At 43.2% G+C, this 18,602-nt stretch overlaps 1 protein-coding gene across 4 annotated transcripts; it reads right to left on the bottom strand.

The window, feature by feature from the left end:
- Positions 1–1,743: 1,743 nt before the first annotated feature.
- Positions 1,744–17,818, bottom strand: LOC121445837 (doublesex- and mab-3-related transcription factor C1-like). Of its 4 annotated transcripts, XM_041647985.1 has the most exons (9): positions 17,541–17,818; positions 14,398–14,555; positions 13,927–13,985; positions 13,753–13,777; positions 13,480–13,657; positions 9,389–9,449; positions 9,059–9,206; positions 7,924–8,074; positions 1,744–2,258 (listed from the first exon to the last, which is right to left on the bottom strand). In XM_041647985.1, the coding sequence occupies exons 2-8, from the start codon at positions 14,459–14,461 to the stop codon at positions 7,965–7,967; spliced, it is 645 nt and encodes a 214-aa protein (XP_041503919.1). In that variant the 5' UTR covers positions 14,462–14,555; positions 17,541–17,818; the 3' UTR covers positions 1,744–2,258; positions 7,924–7,964. The 4 variants fall into 4 exon arrangements, with proteins under 4 accessions (XP_041503919.1, XP_041503918.1, XP_041503921.1 ...); XM_041647984.1 differs by lacking the exon at positions 1,744–2,258 and having other exon boundaries at positions 7,090–8,074; positions 17,541–17,812; XM_041647987.1 differs by lacking the exon at positions 1,744–2,258 and having other exon boundaries at positions 7,090–8,074; positions 9,029–9,206; positions 17,541–17,793.
- Positions 17,819–18,602: the final 784 nt, after the last annotated feature.

The raw sequence follows: 18,602 nt of genomic DNA, 5'->3' as shown, positions 1-18,602 counted from the left end.
GCGTTTACAGCTACCAGGCAAGCATGTGGTGCACATACATGCGTGCGTATGCATATGCACACACACATATGCACACATGTGCACACAGGGACAAATAGTCATACATATAAAATAAAAATAAATCTGGACAAATTCCCAGCTGAAGCTTCAGTAAGGAAGATTACCATTTTTACGCTCATCTAGTCCATATCACTTTCTGACATGATTCTTTCTTTAAAAAAAAAAAAGCAGAAAAAAAACTTTAAGAGAAATAAAATAGTTCCACCCACAAAATATGTTTTTCTATAATCTGAATGTAAAGGACCAGTTTTCCGTGTGGCCTTCCCATACACATTTAGTTATTTTTACTCTTTCCACACAACCACTTGTCTTGCCCCATCTCCTTGCCCCCCTCCCCACTTGTTCATTGCTAGCCGCAGTATTCCGCTTTCCACCTTCATATCACATGTGTCCTAGTTCTGTTACCTTCTTTATCCACCTCCTTGGTGCTTCTTTCCCCCTTTTGTGGGCCCCTTTACAGTTTCCTGTTCTCTACCTACACTTAAGCCAAAATATACACATAGAAAAGTTAAAAGTCAGGATCCACATGAATATGAGGTACTGTATTTCTGATCTGGATTTCCTCACCGAGTATAATATTTTCCAATTCGACCCACTTTCCTGTAAATTTTAATTATTTTTATAGATGAATAAAATCCAACTGTGTATATGTATCATATTTTCATTATCCATTTATCTGTTGACGGCCATCTACACTGATTCTATTTCCTCAATAGCAGGGATGTGCAAATGTCTGCTAGGAGATGGTGGGTACACATCCAGAAGTGATACAGGTGGGGTATACGAACCTCTGTTTTAGCTTTTTGAGAAATCTCCACACTGATTCCCATAGTGACTGCACCAGTTTTATACTTCCACTAACAGAAAGGTTTCCCTTTACCCACAACCTCACAGGAATTTGTCATTATATTTTCTTCATGATGGCCGTTCTCACTGTCATGAAATGGAAATTCAGAGTAGTTTTAATTTGCCTTTCTCTGATGGCTATATATGTTGAACACTCATAAGATACTTACTCACTACGTTTTGTTGAGAACTGTTTGTTCAGCTTATTGGCCCATTATATTGATTGTCAATGTTGAAAATTAGATGTTTTGAAGAATGGGAACAACATATTTGTACACCACATCGCCCTAACCTAGATCAGGACAGATGGCTCAGAGGATGGAGCTTGCTGGGAGTTCAGATTCTCAGTACAGATGGAAAATCCAAAAACCATGACATAAGTCTGTAACACCAGAGCTGCTGGGGGTACAGGTGAATACTGGGGGCTTACTGGCCAACAAACTTGGCCTAGCTGGCAGGCTTCAGGTTTAGTGAGAGTCTGTCTCCAAAAAGTGGAAGAGCTGGAGAGATGGTTCAGCAGTGAAGAGCACTGCCTGCTTCTGCAGAAGCCTCAGATTATGTTCCCAGCACTCTCACAACCGTCCAAAACTCCAGTTCCAGAGATCCTACCCCCTCTCCTGACTTCCATGGGAGCAGGCACCCATGTGGTGTATACATACATGTAGGCAAAACGATTATACATATAAAATGTTTGTTTCAAGACAGGGTTTCTCTATGTAGCCATGGCTGTCCTGGAACTCACTCTGTAGACCACGCTGGCCTCGAGCACACAGAGATCTATCTACCTGCCTCTGTCTCCCAGTGCTGGTAATAAAGATGTGCACCACCACTGCCCAGCAGAATATTTTTTAAAGCTGGAGAATGATAGAAGAAAACATTCAACATTGCTCTCTGAACTCCATATGCACATACGCGCACACTCACGCAAACATAGAAAGGTGAGAACACCCACACACATCCACACAACACATAAAGGGGCAAGAAACTCACACACATGCATATACCACACAAACAGACCCACAAAAACACCAAATACACGAAACACACAAACACACACACTCAAACACACACATATACACCAAATACATACACAACAAACACACACACACACACACACACACACACACACACACACACACACAAGCACAGAAGCAAACCAAAGCAGCACATTCTTGGTGCAGAGCTGAAAAGAGTATGAAGTCTTACACCACGGAAAGAACAGGATTTGGAAACATCAGGTATTTAAGGCTTTTGTGGAAGTTCATTTTAAGGCATTCATGTGCATCAGACATTTAACATCTTGAATGTTCTCTGCATGATAGAGATACTCCACACCATCACCTGCAGAATTACTGGATAAGCAAGTGAAGAAAATAACAAAAGAACAGGCCCAACGTCATCCCCACCTTAGACAAAGGCTCACATTTCCTGTGTGTGTTGACCTTATGAGTATCAACCATGAGATTCCAGCCCTTTGGTGAGTGAAAGATGCTGACAAAAAGGGTTCAAGACAATGAGAAAGATCAGTGAGACAGGTTATACATCAGGGTTCCAGACCAGGACTGGACAATCACAAAGAGTCTGGAGATGACAATAATGGAGAGGAAAAGGAAGCTGAAGAAATTCTGGGTTAGCCTCTCCACCTTGGTGTAGCTAGGTAATTCACCTAGACATGAGTATGAAAGGAAATGAGCTACAGAACAGACCTGAAGAACTGATGGACTTGCTTTTTACCAATTTAGCGGATACTTTGAACTATGTGCATCATCTATTCATCATGAGCATCTCATGCTTTTGACCTAAAGGCATATCTTTTAGGTAATGAAAAACACAGCTGTTATTAAGTCTAGTTTTTCTCAACACATCTTTATGTTTGCAAGACTCTTTAAATCCTGGGTACGTTAAAATTTTAACAAATCGTATTTTTAATTTGCAGTGAGAATGTATTTTATAGATTTTTCAAAAGTGTCAAATGCATAAGTTCTTGAATGAGTAGTAGCAGAAGAAATTAGAACTCACTTGTAAAGGGTATTAAAGTTTTTGTTGTCTTTTTCAGTCCTCCAGAAGAGCTACTCAGCTGCTGCCTATTGCAGGATTAGGAAAGCTTCCCTCCCCACAATCATCTTAATGTCTCAGAGGGTAAATTTTTAAGATCCACTGAGAGCCCAGTGCTGCTCCAGTGACTGGGCCATGCCCCTCCCTGCTCCCGGCTGTACAGTACATCATAGGCCATCATTCTTGGCAGGCTTGGGAACATTGCTTTGTTTGGTTTCCTCAAAAGAGCACAAGAAGCTCTACCAGACATTCAGCTTTATGTTTCCTACTAGGAAAACATCCAATACCTAATATAAGATTGGTATATGACTTTGCCTCTGCAAGATCTTGGACTTGGGGTTCTCGTCATCTGTCTGGCAATTCAAGGAATGTCAGTGTCTTCTTATATGGGTTACGTCACTGGGATAGATGATCTGAATTGCCTGATCTACCGATTCTGGATGAAGAAGTCCAATTCAGAATTTTACTGTTGCCTTTTTTCTTAGATCCTGTGGCTTGAGAATTGAACTGAAGCCAATACTTGATTTGCTGCAGTGGTTTCTGCATCTCCGCAAGGGTTCTACCTCTAGCTACTCATTGATCTCCTTTTATTCACATTGTCATTCCCCACTCAGGGCTGTGCAAGTGTCTCAGGGATTTCATGTCTGTGATACCATTTATGTTTTGTGAACTGTGCACTGTTGTGTGTGATGTACTTTTAATCCACATAATTTGCTGCTACATATCTCGGTCTGTTTTATGCTCCTCGCTTTCACTAACTACACACTTTCAAGTCTTCGTCTATTTAGAAACCATGTGAAATTGATCTTGTCAGTTGGAGAACAGGCAGGAATTATTAGCAGATTTACAGATACTACAAAATATAGCAATATCACCGTGTGACACAAGAACAGTAGCGTCTCGTCTCACAAAGACAGTAGGGAGGTTTGGTGAGTTACTGTGCTCTTTATCCTTCAATCCTGATGTAGTTCTAAACCAGTCTAAAATAAGGACGTCTATTTTGATTGTAACTAATCACATAGCAACATTTGGCTCTGTACACTAATGTGCATTTCAACATACATGACTTTGACGTTGCACTCTGCTAAACATTTCCAAAACCCTTTTGTTAATAAAATACTACTTTTTAAAGGCTCAGATCTGTCCTTCACCTTTATGGCAATACAATGTTAACTGGATCTACTTTGAATAGTCTTCTTGGAAAAGATGGAAAGAGGTGGGCTGCTGGGGCGGCTCTCTTGGATCATAACAGTTAACGGCTAAATTTTCAGGCACTTGAGACCCATTCCTAAATACTGGCAATTGCTATAATAAAAACTGTATAAGCTCACCACATTCATTGTAGTGTAAATGAAGAAATACTATGTGCATCCAAATTCTCTAATCTCTAATTATTGTTAATATCTCACTACTGACCATGTTCAAGCAGTAACTTAAAGTACTAGTGTGAAAAAAGTATCTCCAACTTGGGAGTTCACTGACATATTGGAACTGTGTAATCAGCAAATGAGACAACCTAGAGAATTCCCCTTAAACACCCCTCCCCCTAGAAAGCCTATGCTTGGCTTGCATAACAGCATATATTCTTTTACTTTAACACTTCTTGTTCAAATTGACCCACTCTAGAGATGCTCTGCAATGATGGGTATGTTCAGACCTAACCAATAACGTCATATAACATACGAGAGTCAAAATATAGCAGAGGTGAGGATTTTTAGACTCTGAACTGTGACAGTACATGACAAAGGGAGACAAACCAAAAAGCTTAACACTGAACATTTGCACCGATATCCAAAGAGAACTAAAATATGCCAGATAGAGACCCTTTCATTATAAAACACTGGAGGGCAGAGTGTCAGGTCTGAAAACCCTGAAAGAAAGGCAATAGGCCTCACAAAAAATGAAAGGGCCCAAATACTGAGTTTCTATCCTTCCTCAAATGTGTATTGTATTTTTTCTGTTGTCTTCCCTCTCCTTGTGCCACATCCTTCAACAAAAACATACCCTCCCCTTCCCCAAGCTCAACTGTGGAACCAAGGCAAGGCTTGGACCAAACCCTACTGCAGGACCATGGGAACACAGTCATCTGTCACTGGAGGATAATGAACTGGGGGATCATGGGAAGAAAGGGGGTATGAGATGGGCTTCAGTCCAGATTAATTCTCTGAATCCTCATTGATTTTACATGTTTGTTCCTCTGCCATCAGATAGAGAATATAAGAATCCTGACTCTTCAGAGCCTCTGAAGACAAAGGAATTGTGGTGATTGGATAGCATCATCATCACACAGGTGTCATTGGAAACAGAAGCAGGAAGCCAGGCAAGGAGAAGTGTACTAGAATATTAACACTTGAGTGGCTGAGGCAGGAAAATCACCACAAGGTCTTCATAGGCAAATCTCAGGTATGCAGTGAATTCAAGGCCAGTCTGCACTGCATACTGAGACCCTGATTTTTTTTTAAATAAGGCAAAGAAGGAAGGAAGGTACAATAAAAAGTCCAGATCAAGTTATGTTCACTTCGCTAGCTGTCTGCCTGGTAAGGCCTGCAGTGCATGTGTTTGGAACATCAATCGAAGATTCAGAATATTCAGGCTTTAAAAGTGTTCCTAGAAAGTGGGAAGTACTCTACAACACATGGGCACAGGAGACCACTTCCTATGTATAACCCCAGCAGCACAGACATTAAGGGCATCCTGAATAAATGGGACCTCCTGAGACTTAGAAGCTTCTGTAAAGCAAAGGACACTGTCACTAAGACAAAAAGGCAACCCACTGACTGGGAGAAGATCTTCACCAACCCCACAACTGACAAAGGTATGATCTCCAAAATATATAAAGAACTCAAGAAACTAGACTGTAAAATGCTAATCAACCCAATTAGAAAATGGAGCAATGAGCTGAACAGAGAATTCTCAACAGAAGAACTTCAAATGGCCAAAAGACACTTAAGGTCATGCTCAACTTCCTTAGTGATCAGGGAAATGCAAATCAAGACAACTTTAAGATACCATCTTACACCTGTCAGACTGGCTAAAATAAAAAACACCAATGATAGCCTTTGCTGGGGAGGTTGTGGAGAAAGGGGTACACTCATCCATTGCTGGTGGGAATGCAAACTTGTGCAACCACTTTGGAAAGCAGTGTGGCGGTTTCTCAGGAAATTCGGGATCAACCTACCCCTGGACCCAGCAATGCCACTCTTGGGAATATACACAAGAGAGGCCCTATCATACAACAAAAGTATATGCTCAACTATGTTCATAGCAGCATTGTTTGTAATAGCCAGAACCTGGAAACAACCTAGATGCCCTTCAATGGAAGAATGGATGAAGAAAGTGTGGAATATATACATATTAGAGTACTACTCAGCAGTAAAAAACAATGACTTTTTGAATTTTGCATGCAAATGGATGGAAATAGAAAACACTATCCTGAGTAAGGTAAGCCAGACCCAAAAAGAGGAACATGGGATGTACTCACTCATAATTGGTTTCTAGCCATAAATAAAGGACATTGAGCCTATAATAAGTGATCCTAGAGAAGCTAAATCAGAAGGTGAACCCAAAGAAAAACATGTACTCATCCTTCTGGATATTAACCTTCATCAGGTGATGAAAGGAGACAGAGACAGAGACCCACAGTGGAGCACCGGACTGAAACCCCAAGGTCCAAATCAAGAGCAGAAGGAGAGAGAGCACGAGCAAGGAACTCAGGACCGCGAGGGGTGCACCCACACAATGAGACAATGGGGCATGTTCTATCAAGAACTCACCAAGGCCAGCTGGCCTGGGTCTGAAAAAGCCTGGGATAAAACCGGACTCACTGAACATAGCGGACAATGAGGACTGCTGCGAAGTCCAGAACAATGGCAATGGGTTTCGATCCTACTGCACGTACTGGCTTTGTGGGAGCCTAGTCTGTTTGGATGTTCACCTTACTAGACCTGGAAGGAAGTGGGAGGTCCTTGGACTCCCCACAAGGCAGGGAACCCTGACTGCTCTTCAGGCTGACGAAAGAGGGGGAGTTGATTGGGGGAAGGGGAGGGAAATGGGAGGCGGTGGCGGGGAGGAGACAGAAATCTTTAAAAAAAATAATAATAATAATAATAAGGAGGAGGAGGAGGAGGAGAAGAAGGAGAAGAAGAAGAAAATAAACAAAATAAAATGGAAATGTTTTATAAATTAAAAGATTATTTGGCTTCTAAAAAAAAGTGTTCCTATAATTCCTATCAATTACCTGATGTATTACTCTGGGTAACAAATTATTATGGCCATTTTTGGGAAGGCCATGTGACTGATGTCTGCAGCATCAAGTTTTGAAATTTCACCCAATAATTAATTTAAAAAACTAAAGTATTTGTTCACTTGGGGCTTGGTGAAGGTAAACAATCCTCTGTGATATTTGTCTGACACTATTTAAAAACAGCTCGTGTTGTTCAGTGCCTACATCATGTTTATTATTATTTTTTCACACACACATATGCCTAGACACAGTGACAAATCTTCAGGATTCCACATGGATGATTACAAACAGGCGTGTGCCAGTGCATATACAATCACAGGACAAATGAAAACGCTGAGATGCAAACCCACTCAGAATCCCATTGATCGATCACATTGGATAACAAAATACTGGTTTTGTAAGAATCATAAAAAACCATTATTCCAAAGAAATAATGGATATAGTTCAACATCAATCTTCAGTCAAGTAGACTCCCTATATCATAAAAAGGCCTGAAAGTTTATAAAATTCTTTAACACTTAAAATAATAATTTTAAAAAGGCAGGCATGGTGGTACATGCCTGTAGTCCCAGCACTTGGGAGGTGGAGGCAGAAGGATTGGGAGTTCAAAGTCATTGTCAACTATATACTGAATCCGAGGCCAGGCTGGCTACATGAGAACTTGTTTCAAAAATAAACAATTTACAAATGTTAGTCATTTTAGACATGAAACAGGATACCACACAGGCAGTGCTCTAGAGAGGCCTCCTACTCCCGGCTCTCAGGTCAAGTAGGACATGCACTCCAGATGTCCAGAAAGTGAGACAGAGCTGGCAGGCTTTGGTGGCAGGCAGGAACTAGGAGACTGTGGTCCTCTCTCTCCATCACTACCTGAAAATAAAAGGAAAAGTCAGAGTCAGGTTACATACGTCTCCACGCAGTAAGCCCACACACTTTGGTGCCACACCGAATCTATGATTTGTCACTGAAACCAGAAACAAACACCCCCCATATCTCTGATCCTGGCTCTAGCGTTTCTCAGTCAGGGTCACCATTATTTTTGTCAATCCTGAGGTCTTCAGATAGGATTCTCCCCTTCTCAGAGATGTACTGTCTCTTCACACCCCTCCCCCATATTTTCTGACCCAGCCTGAATCACCCACTCTGCCAGACCTCTGTGAGAAGCTAGGTCTCCAGCTTCCTTCACGGTCCTTTGTTCTTTGATGCCCACCACCCAAAGTGGCTTCCCACTAACACACTTCATCAGGGTTTTTATTTAGGCTTCTCATTGGGGCTCAGCCTTCCCGTCCAGCCTCCCAACTATGCCATTTTCCTCTGAGCAGTGACCACATGGAGCAGTGAGCATGTAGGGAAACATTCCAAATGGAAAGCATCCAAGCTACAAGGGAAATGCCTTGAAGACGTCAGCATGATCTCGTTCCATTGCGGACCCTTATCCTCCATGCATGTCCTCCCAGTCTTCCTCGGTCTCCAGTGGACTGAAGATATTGCCATGGGCTGCGAGTTATTACACCTAGTTCTATTCCTTCCCTTGACATGCCCTTGGACTCCAATAAGACTTGGCCACCTTGGACGGGGGCTCAGTCTACAGGGACATTTTGTTGTCACTGTGGTGCTGGTGGTTTTGTTTTTACTTCATGTCAGGCCATTTGCTGTTGAGCAAAAGCACTTCAGAACTGGGGATTCACCGAGAAGCCCCTGATTTCCATCTCCCACCTTGGACTGAGCATCTGAAATGCCTGATCCAGAAGGTCCAAATCCAGGTTTCCACATATTACCACAACCAGTTCACCACAACCCTTCCAATTTCCCAACAACCCCTACCTCAGGCTCCATCTTGAAGAAGACAGCTACCTGGCATGCTGCCACGATGTTGCAGAGAGGCAGAATCACAAGGATCCTGAGAAGAGTTTTTCAGGGCCAACAGGGCCTCTGCGGCCTCCAGCTTCCTCTGCCACTCTAAGAGAGCAACAACAGAATCCTGCTTGGTGGCATTAGGGACCTGCAAAGGAAATGGCATCAGATAATGGCATCTGGGAAACCACACCTCCTCTCACTAACACAGGTGCCCCTTTAAGTATCCAGTTCCATCCAGCACCCACCCCCACCCTAGGCTTTTTTGCTCTTCCCATTCACTAAGCTCATTCCCTCCCAGGGACCTGGACCCCACTACTTTGCCAGGACCTGTGGCTGCAGAAGAAGAGGGCCAGGGGTAGCACTGGGTTGCAGGGTCGCACTTGAAAATCTAGAAACAAGGAGAGGAGAGGCCAGGGGATGAAACCCTCTGGTGGAAACCTACTACTGGAACACTTGGCAGACCAGGGGTTTTCAAACCAGGCTGGGGAAATCTGAACGATTCCAAGATGTTTGTCCTTTTCAACCAGCCACCTTCTTGGCCTGTTTCCTTTTAAAACGTCTATATTTTTCTTGACATGCTAACTTCTACCAAATCTTTCTTCCCTGTGCTGCAATGAAGATGACAAAGAACCCAAAGAGACTATGCTCTAATCTGCACAGCCGCCAGAAAGATGGGTGTAGTAATAAGAGTTTATTATTATTACATATGGCAACCTTATTATTACATATGGCAACCACGAAGGGACAACTGCTTCCACATAAAGCCTGAGACAGCTTGGGAAGTAATTCTAGAACAAAATGAAAGCATTGTGCCTGGTTTCTTGGTAGCAGCAATTTCTCGGTTCTACTCTGCTTGCTAGAGGCAAGCAAGCGCCGCATCTAAGAGAGGCTTCCTGACTCAGCTTTAGCTGCAAAGCCTGCAGCTCATTAAGAGGTTCTGCCACGAAACACTTAAACGGTGTTGACGAAAAGCTGAACACATGCTTTTCAGTTTTCAGCCATAGCAGGAAAAAAGCTGCGCCGTTTAAAAATGCCAGCTTTCTGGGCTGTCCTGCCAGGGCAAACTCTGACTCTTTTACGCAGGCGGTTCATGCCTACAGCCAGTACCTCAGCCATGAGGCTGGAAAGCTAAGGAATGGACTGGATCTAGCTGGCAAAGCCACGCCTTTAGTCCTACTGAGTTTGCTTGGTAAATTAAAGATTCATGTGGTCAGAAAAAGAGAGATATACAGTAAAGAGAGATTCAAAGACAGAGAAAATTTCTGAATGGTTTAAAGTGTGTTAAAAATATATGCAGACTAAAATTTAAAGTTCTTAAAAGTAAAAAACAAAAAAAGGAAGAGAGTTGTTGTGTGTGGTAGCACACGCCTTTAATCCCAGTGCCTAGAAGGCAGAGGCAAACAGATCTCTGTGAGTTCAAGGTGTAGTAGCAAACACCTTTAATCCCAATGCCTGGGAGGCAGAGACAGGCGGATCTCTGAGAGTTCTAAGACAGCCTGGTCTACAGAGTTACTTCAGGTCAAAGATACAGAGAACCTGTCTCAAAAAGCAAAGAGTTAAAAGTAAAAATAAACAAAATAGAGGTTAAAACAAAGCTGCACAAAGATGGAAAATATACAGAGAATTTTGATACTGTATGCTATTATGCTCTCTTTGAATCGTTTGAATGCTGAGGAAGGACCAACAGCTGCTAAAAGATATTTATTTGTAGATGCTGCTGAGCTAATCCAACATGGATGTTTTGATGCCTTGGCTTTGAAATTTGGATCTAAGGACATGATACTTTGGAAAGGAGTTTCTTATTTTGTTTTCACAGAGGATGAGACGCTGTTCATTTCTTCTATACCGATTTGGTATGATGGACCACGCCCTCCTGAAGGGTTGGTGTGAACACCTTCAGAAAATTGCTTCGCTCAACTGCCAACTGAGATGAAACTAGCACACAGGTTATACCATGAAAGACCTAATTAACGACGCCCCCATTCAGCAGGAAGCAGTTTGGAGAGAAAAAACTGCGCCCATGTTCCCAAATATGGTTTATAAACGTTCTTTTACATTTAAAGGGGGATATGATATAGGTATGAATAATTTGCATTAGTATAGATTTTGCTTTATTGATAGAGATTTAAGGTCAATTTTGTTATATATATATAAGTGTTTCTGATTTTGATTAAGGTATCGTGATTGTGTAGTTTATTTAAATATATACTGTATAATTAAGAAATATAGGTTGTTAATGGATAATCATCGATAATAGTAAAGCTTGTAGTCATGTTAGTTAGATTTTCTAGATATATAGAGATATAGTTTAGATAGATATTCTTCATGTCTTTCAAATATTACAGAATAGGACATTTAATGTTTTAATAACTGAGGACTTTTCATGACAATGAGACACTCTGCTCCTGGCAGCACCAATCTACTTCAAGAGGAAGATGGGCATCGAAGAGGCACCTTATGGAGTTTGATAGCCATTTGGGCAAGAAACTGCTCTTGCCTGGACTATTGCATAAACTGGACACAGAGAACCCGCAGAGAGGGGACTACTGAACTTGCCTAAGGTGAGATGATCTTTCGGGGTTCCTGATTCATTTTGAAAGAGTCTGCAAGACATTCTGCAGGACACAACAGATAGTGACTGAACTGACTTTGAATTTTCCTGCTTTATGGAAATGTCTGCTGGATACCATGGGCCTGAAGGCTGAAGATGGATGCCCCAACGGTACAAAAGAACTTTGGGTGACTGTCCAGGCAGCGAGATGTCTTTGTCATTTCTAGAGTTTGAAGTTTCTTAGTTCTTGTTTACTTAGGTAATATATCTTTCTGGAGTCTTTGATGGAGTTAAGAATAGTTAGTTATAGTTATAGTTTTCCTTAGTTATGATAAAGATTATTGTAACTTTTACTTGATAACTGTTTTGTTATATGTAATTTTGCTATGTTAAAGCCTTTTTTTTTTTGTTTAAACCGAAAAAGGGGAAATGATGGAGGAAGGTCATTGGCTAATAAAGGAACTGCCCTGGCCCATTTTATTGGTTAGAGGATAGGTGGGAGGAGTAAACAGAACAGAACGCTGGGAGGAAGAGGAAGTGAGCTCAGAGTCGCAACAGCTCTGCTCTCAGGAGCAGACGCCTGAGAGAGATGCCATGCCCCACTCCCGGAATGAAGCTCCGACCCAGGATGGACATAGGCTAGAATCTCCCCGGTAAGCGCACCTTGGGGTGCTACACACAGATGATTAGAAATGGGCTAAATTAATATGTGAGAATTAGCCTAGAAGAGAATGGGCCACGCAGTGATTAAATGAATACAGTTTGTGTGTTGTTATTTCGGGGCATAAGCTAGACAGGCTGCCGGGGTGCTGGGAACGCAGCCCCGCCACTCTTATTACTACAGATGGGAGCCCCTCCTTTTTCAGGTACTGGCTCTTGCTTCCTTTTTTTCCCAGTCCACAGTGGTTATGAATTGATGAGTCAGTCTCTGTTCAAATGGTGTCAGTAACAGACAGGGACCGTGACAACTGCTAATGCCCCCCCCCTTAACTGTATGAGCAGATCTGTGTCTCTGGAATGCTAGACGACTCATAATGGAGTCCCAGCTAACTGCAGACTCTCTAATTTGGCATCAAAGCCCAGGGAGATGCCTGGTTCCTGCCCTTTGTCTGCAGACACACTGCCAGGACATACTGCCCCTATATACCCACACAAGACGTGGGGTGCAAGGCATTTGAACTCATTGGACAGTAACTCAATGTGACCTTAGCTGATTGGGTAATGTATGCATATATGCCAGTGAACATACACATTGAACCAGATCTGCACCTTGATGCTGGTCTGTGGAGGAGGTCTGTTTCCCAGGAAGCTCTGTGACTCTGTCTTTCTCCCCTCTCCCCTACTGAGATGCTAATGAGAGGGGAAACCCACAATGAAGGACAAGCCAGGCCTTTCTCTAGGAAGTCTTCTCTATTGACTTTAGCATTCCTTTAGGCCTCTATAGCATTCCCCATCATGACCCCAAATTCCAACCGAATCTTCTCTCACATCCATCTGTTGTGATATGGAGCAACAGCCCAGGCTCATTCAGGGCTTCCTATGTGGTACACCTTCTTCTACTTCTCTTGTCAATGTCATGAACGTAGCCTGTTGTCCCGGAGTGGCTACCAGAAAACATAGACTTGGAAAGATGAAATCACTTATTGGAACCCTCAAGATTAGGAATTCTCAAGGCGAAATGCCTTCTCTTCACTCCTCCTTCTGAGGTGATGCCTCCTCCTCCTCCACACTTCCTCTTCTCCTATTACATTTCTTCTTCCTTCTCCTCTTTCTCCTTTCTCATTTGCCAATCTCCCATGGCACCAACCACAGTGCTTAACATGGAGTAATATGGATACAGCTGGCTTTAGGGCCATATTCAACTCACCTTTTGGGCCTGACAGATGGATCACGAGGTGCCCAGGAAAAAGAAATCGCTGGTTGCTGCTCCAATTTCACTGGAACATGGGGCAGAATTGCCCATTCTCTCTGCTGGCTAGGCATATGAGTTCCCTGAGAACTTCCCTGCCAGAGTAGAGACAATAGTAGGAATTTGGGTACCCAGCCTACCATGAAAAGAGGAGAGATGAACATGTTGTCAGATGACTACAGCAACTCAGAATGTCAGAACTTGAAGCCCTTGAAGATCATTGAGGCTTACCTTTAATTTTAATTTTCAGTTCACACTAAAATCCAGGAAGATGCAGTTAAACCTGAGCTCACATGGTAAATCACGGCCGATGTGGGGATGGAACCCAAGACTTTAGGACACAGTACAAAGGGTCAGGGGAGGAGCTTCTGGAATCACCTCCCATAAGCACCAGAATCTCCTTACCTCCTGTGGAACTTTGTGGGACCTGGCCTCCCTCTTGTGCACAGTGCTCTCCTGCCCATCTGTAAAACACCAGGCACAGCTTACATAAGCCTCACTGACACCATCCTTCCAAATATTCCGGCCCCATTTGGAGGGTTTACCACACTATGCCTCTTTCCCAACTCTTGGGTTGCTTTCTTTTTCTAGTGAATGGCCACTGTGGAGCCTGATTCAATAGGGGCAGGAGAACACTCAGGGCTAAGTAGCAAGACAGTGATAAAAGTAACAAACTTACCACTCAGCAACAAATGTCTACCTATAGAAAATATAAGCAAGGGATGTGGACATTTCTCCAAAGCATTTAATTCCTAACATTGGTTTGATGAGCAATTACCAACAGTCCCACTGCAATCTCAAGACAGGGATGCTGACAGAATTACTCATGTTCCCTCCACCTAAATTCAGGTTCCTTCCCTAACCAAAGACACTCACTGCGGCTTTCTGCTACACCAGCCAGCTTCTTGCCATGCTTGTAGAATTTAGGAGCAACAGCCATATTCTTTATCAGTCCTTGATCCAGGTGCCTCTTCAGCCTTGTCCTCTGCTCTTTCTTTGAGGCGATCACAGCAGGCAAGAGCCCATGCTGTTCCCTAAAGTGAAGGATGGAAGGACCAAGGTTAGCAATGTGGAATAGGCCTGACCCTTACCTTGCCAGACATGACACTCACAAGAAGGCAGTGCTCTGTGACATTTGAGGCATGGAAGAGGCAGAAACGCTTTTTATCCCTGCTTTGGGTAGAGAAGCAGTGGTTGTAGAAGTTGTACGAGTGGCCTATAGGCCTTCTGAAGGCAAATTCTTTCCCCCGGGGAGCTCCAGTCTCATGCCCACTGCTACATGTGGAGTCAGAAAAGCAGCGGGGTAAGGCAGGTATGAGTTATGCTGCATGGCTTTAGGGTCAGGAGTGGGGGTCAGAGTAGCACCTGGGTCCCCCATCTCCAGGTTACTTACTCTGTCCTTAGAAAACTACATCTTCAGTGACTGGGACTTTTCTCTCTATTGTGCTCACTGTTGGACTAAGCTTTCACTTCCTCGTTTCCCTATGCTTTCTCAATTTTCACCTAGGCCTTCTTATATAGTACCCTTCACAGAGTCCCACATTGATGGAGTAAGGTCATTGGTTAAATTTGTAGTAATAGGAGCGGCGGGGCTGCGTCCCCAGCACCCCGCCTGCCTGGCTAGCTTATGCCCGAATTAACAACACACAAACTGTATTCATTTAATCACTGCTTGGCCCATTTCTATCTAGCCTCTTCTAGGCTAATTCTCACATATTAATTTAGCCCATTTCTAATCATCTGTATAGTGCCCCTAGGTGTGCTTACCGGGAAGATTCTAGCCTATGTCCTTCCTGGTTCGGAGCTTCATCGCATGCATCTGCCTGGGAGCTGGGAGCATGGCGTCTCTCTGAGGCGTCTGCTCCCGAGAGGAGAGCTGTGGAGTCTGAGCTCACTTCCTCTTCCTCCCAGCGTTCTGTTGTTTACTCCTCCCACCTATCTTCTAACCAATGAGGGCCAAGCAGTTTCTTTTTATTTAACCAATGACCTTCCTCCATCACCACATATACGAAGCTCTTCACAGTCTCACAGATGTTCAACCTGATCATGAGTTTTTCTGTTTATCTTCTCTCCTCACAATCCATTTTCAGGCCCAGACAGTCCTGCATCTTCAACAATCACTACACTCCATCCATTCTGTCGCATCATTAATTGTCTTCCTCATGGCCTTCATTCTTTCACTTTCGGCCTGGGATTTTATGTCCCATGCTCTCAGACAGGAGTCTCATGAATGCCTTATTTCCCTTACCTTTTCATTAAGGTTGTTTGCACACTTAACCTCAATCTTGATTACCACCTGGATCCCCCTTTACACTGCCTGTCCTCTTGCTTCTCATAAGGAATCACATTAGGCTACTCAAGAAGGTGAGGGAGGGGGATCAGAACTTCCATACCATTCTGGGTTAACTAGGGGGACAGTATCTCAAAACAAAAAAAGGTATCATTCAACAATACATAACCTACATGAGATGTAAGCAAAGGACAGAAATAGACAAATCTTTAAAGCATACAAAGGGCAAAGTGAAATATGAGCAAGGAGGTCAAGACCACGATGGGGACACCCACTGAAATAGTTTACCTCAGATACTGGGACCTCACCAACTCCAGCCAGACAGGGAAGGAACCAGATTACTACCAAATTAGACCCTCTGAATGTGGGACACAGCTGTATGGCTGAGGAAGACAAAAGGGCCCTGACAGTGGCACCAGAATTTATCCCTACTGCTGGTACTGGCTTTTTGGGAACCCGTTCTCTTTGGACGGATACCTTCCTCAGGCTAGATAAAGTGAGAATGCTCTTGGACGTTCCCAAAAACAATGTGCGCTGGATCCTCTGAGAATTGGGGGGGTGGGTGTGCAGTAGGTGGTAAGGTGAAGGGAATGGAAGAACGAGACGGATTGGGAATTGGGATTGGTATCTAAGTGAAAAAAGACAGTTTACTTTTGAAAAAAAACAATACAACTAAAAATAGTAAGTGGTCATAAACTTGAGTGAGAGTGAAGTGGACATGAGAGGAATTGGAGGTGGAGAGGTAGGGGTGAAAATGATGTAGCCAAACTACTTGATGTGGAATTCCCCTCTGTATGCTGTGAATAACATTGGTTAATAAAGGAAACTGGCTTGGCCTGATTGGGCAGCGTAGAGCAAGGCAGGGAAAACTAAACTGAATAATTTTTAAATAACAAGACTTATGGTTGGACTCAGGAGATGACTCATCAAGTGAACATGCTTGCCATACAAGCCTGACAACCTGAGTTTGATCCCCCTGGGCCCAGAGAAAGGCCTGATGAGGTATCCTGGAAGAGAAATCACAGAACACTTGTAGTGAGATGGGAAGCGGCCCTGGAAGCTTCCTTTCTGCTAGCTAGCATTTACAGTACTAGAAGGTACTATGCAGGCTGCTGAGAGGAAGACCTCCTCAATATTCTTCCCTAGCTGTGAACCCTGTGAACTGCAGAAATGACCACCATGGCTATATATGTCCCTAGGTACCATAGTAAAATGTGTTACAGGGATAAACTGCTTTCTGCTTGGATTTAAGGCCTGCAAATCTGGCCAAGAATCCATGGTTGGGGAGCTCAAAGGTCCCAACGTAAATCTGCTATGGTGATTTTACTGAATAGATATAGTAGGCCTTATTCTTGAAATTTGTATATTTCAACCCATAGACTAGTGTATCTCCCAGACCCTGTCAGAGAAGTGTCTGTGTTTGAACAGTGAATGCCAATTAACTAAGAAACCTGTAACCATTCACGGTGTGGAGAACAAGTGATTATGGGATGCTAAGTCACAAATGGGACATCTATGTCATACACACCCCCAAGGCTATCCCTGGAAGAGGGGGGAGGGAAACATAAGACTCAGTGGTAGAGGAGGACAAGAATGAGATAATGTCGTCAGGAGACGCCAGGACTACTGCGTCCATGAACTCACAGCAGCTGTGGCTGCCCACCCAAGACCTGCACCAAAAAAAGTCAACATTCGACTATGAAGCAGGAAGGGGTTCTTGAGGGCCCACCTGTAACTGAGGTGTTATGGAGGTGTTGATGTCTTCTGGGGAAGGAAGAGTCACGATTTCTTTTAAGGCTGTGGCTACTGGTAAGGTGACCAAGCTCGGGTAGATGGCCTCATCCCCAGAAGTATTGCGAGAGCCCAAACTGGAGCCAATGGGTTATGAAAACAAACAAACCAAAAAATAGTACTAGAGAGATGGCTCAGCAGTTATGAGTGTGTACTGCTTTTGTAGAAGACCCAAGTTCAAATCCAAGCATTCACAACAGGAAATTGTTCATAATCTCTAACTCCAGCTACAGGGGATCCAACATCTTCTTCTGGCCTTCTTGGATACCAGCAGACACATGCAAAAGGCCCCATGTACATATATATTAATAAAAACTCTAACAGAATAAAAGGTAAGAGTTGGGGAGGTAGGGGTGGGCTTGGGAAGAGTTAAGGGGAGGAGTTGAGGGTAAATGTGATCAAAACACATTATATGAAATTCTCAAAGATGTAATAAAACTATTAAAAATATAAAGCAGCACAAGAAGTATTACAGACAAGTATTTCTCATGAACATAGATGCAAACCTCTCATGAAATGTTAGCAGTTTGAATCAGTGTATGGAAAAACATTCATTAACAAGTACACTTTACTCTAGGAATGCAAGACCATTTTACTATTAATTTTTCTTAGGTTTATTTATTTATGTGTGTGTGCGTATTCTACCTGCCTGTACATATGCACACCATTTGCCTGGTGTCCTCGGAGGTCAGATGAGGACACCAGATTCCCTAGAAGTGGAGTTCCAGGTGGTCATGAGCCACTTTGTGGGTTCTGGGAGTTGAACCCAGATTCTCTGCTGGAGTAACAAGTGCCCATAACTACTGAGCCATCACTCCAGTCCCTAGTTTGACACTTAAATACCACAAATAAAGCTAGCCTGGAGGTGCATTCCTATAATATTATTAGCACACAGGAAGCTGTAGCAAGTGGAACACCATAGGTTGGAGGCCAGACTGGGAGACACTGTGAATTCCAGCAGTTTGTCTCCTACAGAGTAAGACTGTATATAAAAAGAAAG

This window comes from Microtus oregoni, unplaced genomic scaffold (genome assembly GCF_018167655.1).
Source record: "Microtus oregoni isolate MIOR12 unplaced genomic scaffold, Mior012 001426F_ref0000464, whole genome shotgun sequence".
Taxonomy (NCBI): domain Eukaryota; kingdom Metazoa; phylum Chordata; class Mammalia; order Rodentia; family Cricetidae; genus Microtus; species Microtus oregoni.
This window is presented reverse-complemented; position numbering and strand designations above follow the sequence as displayed.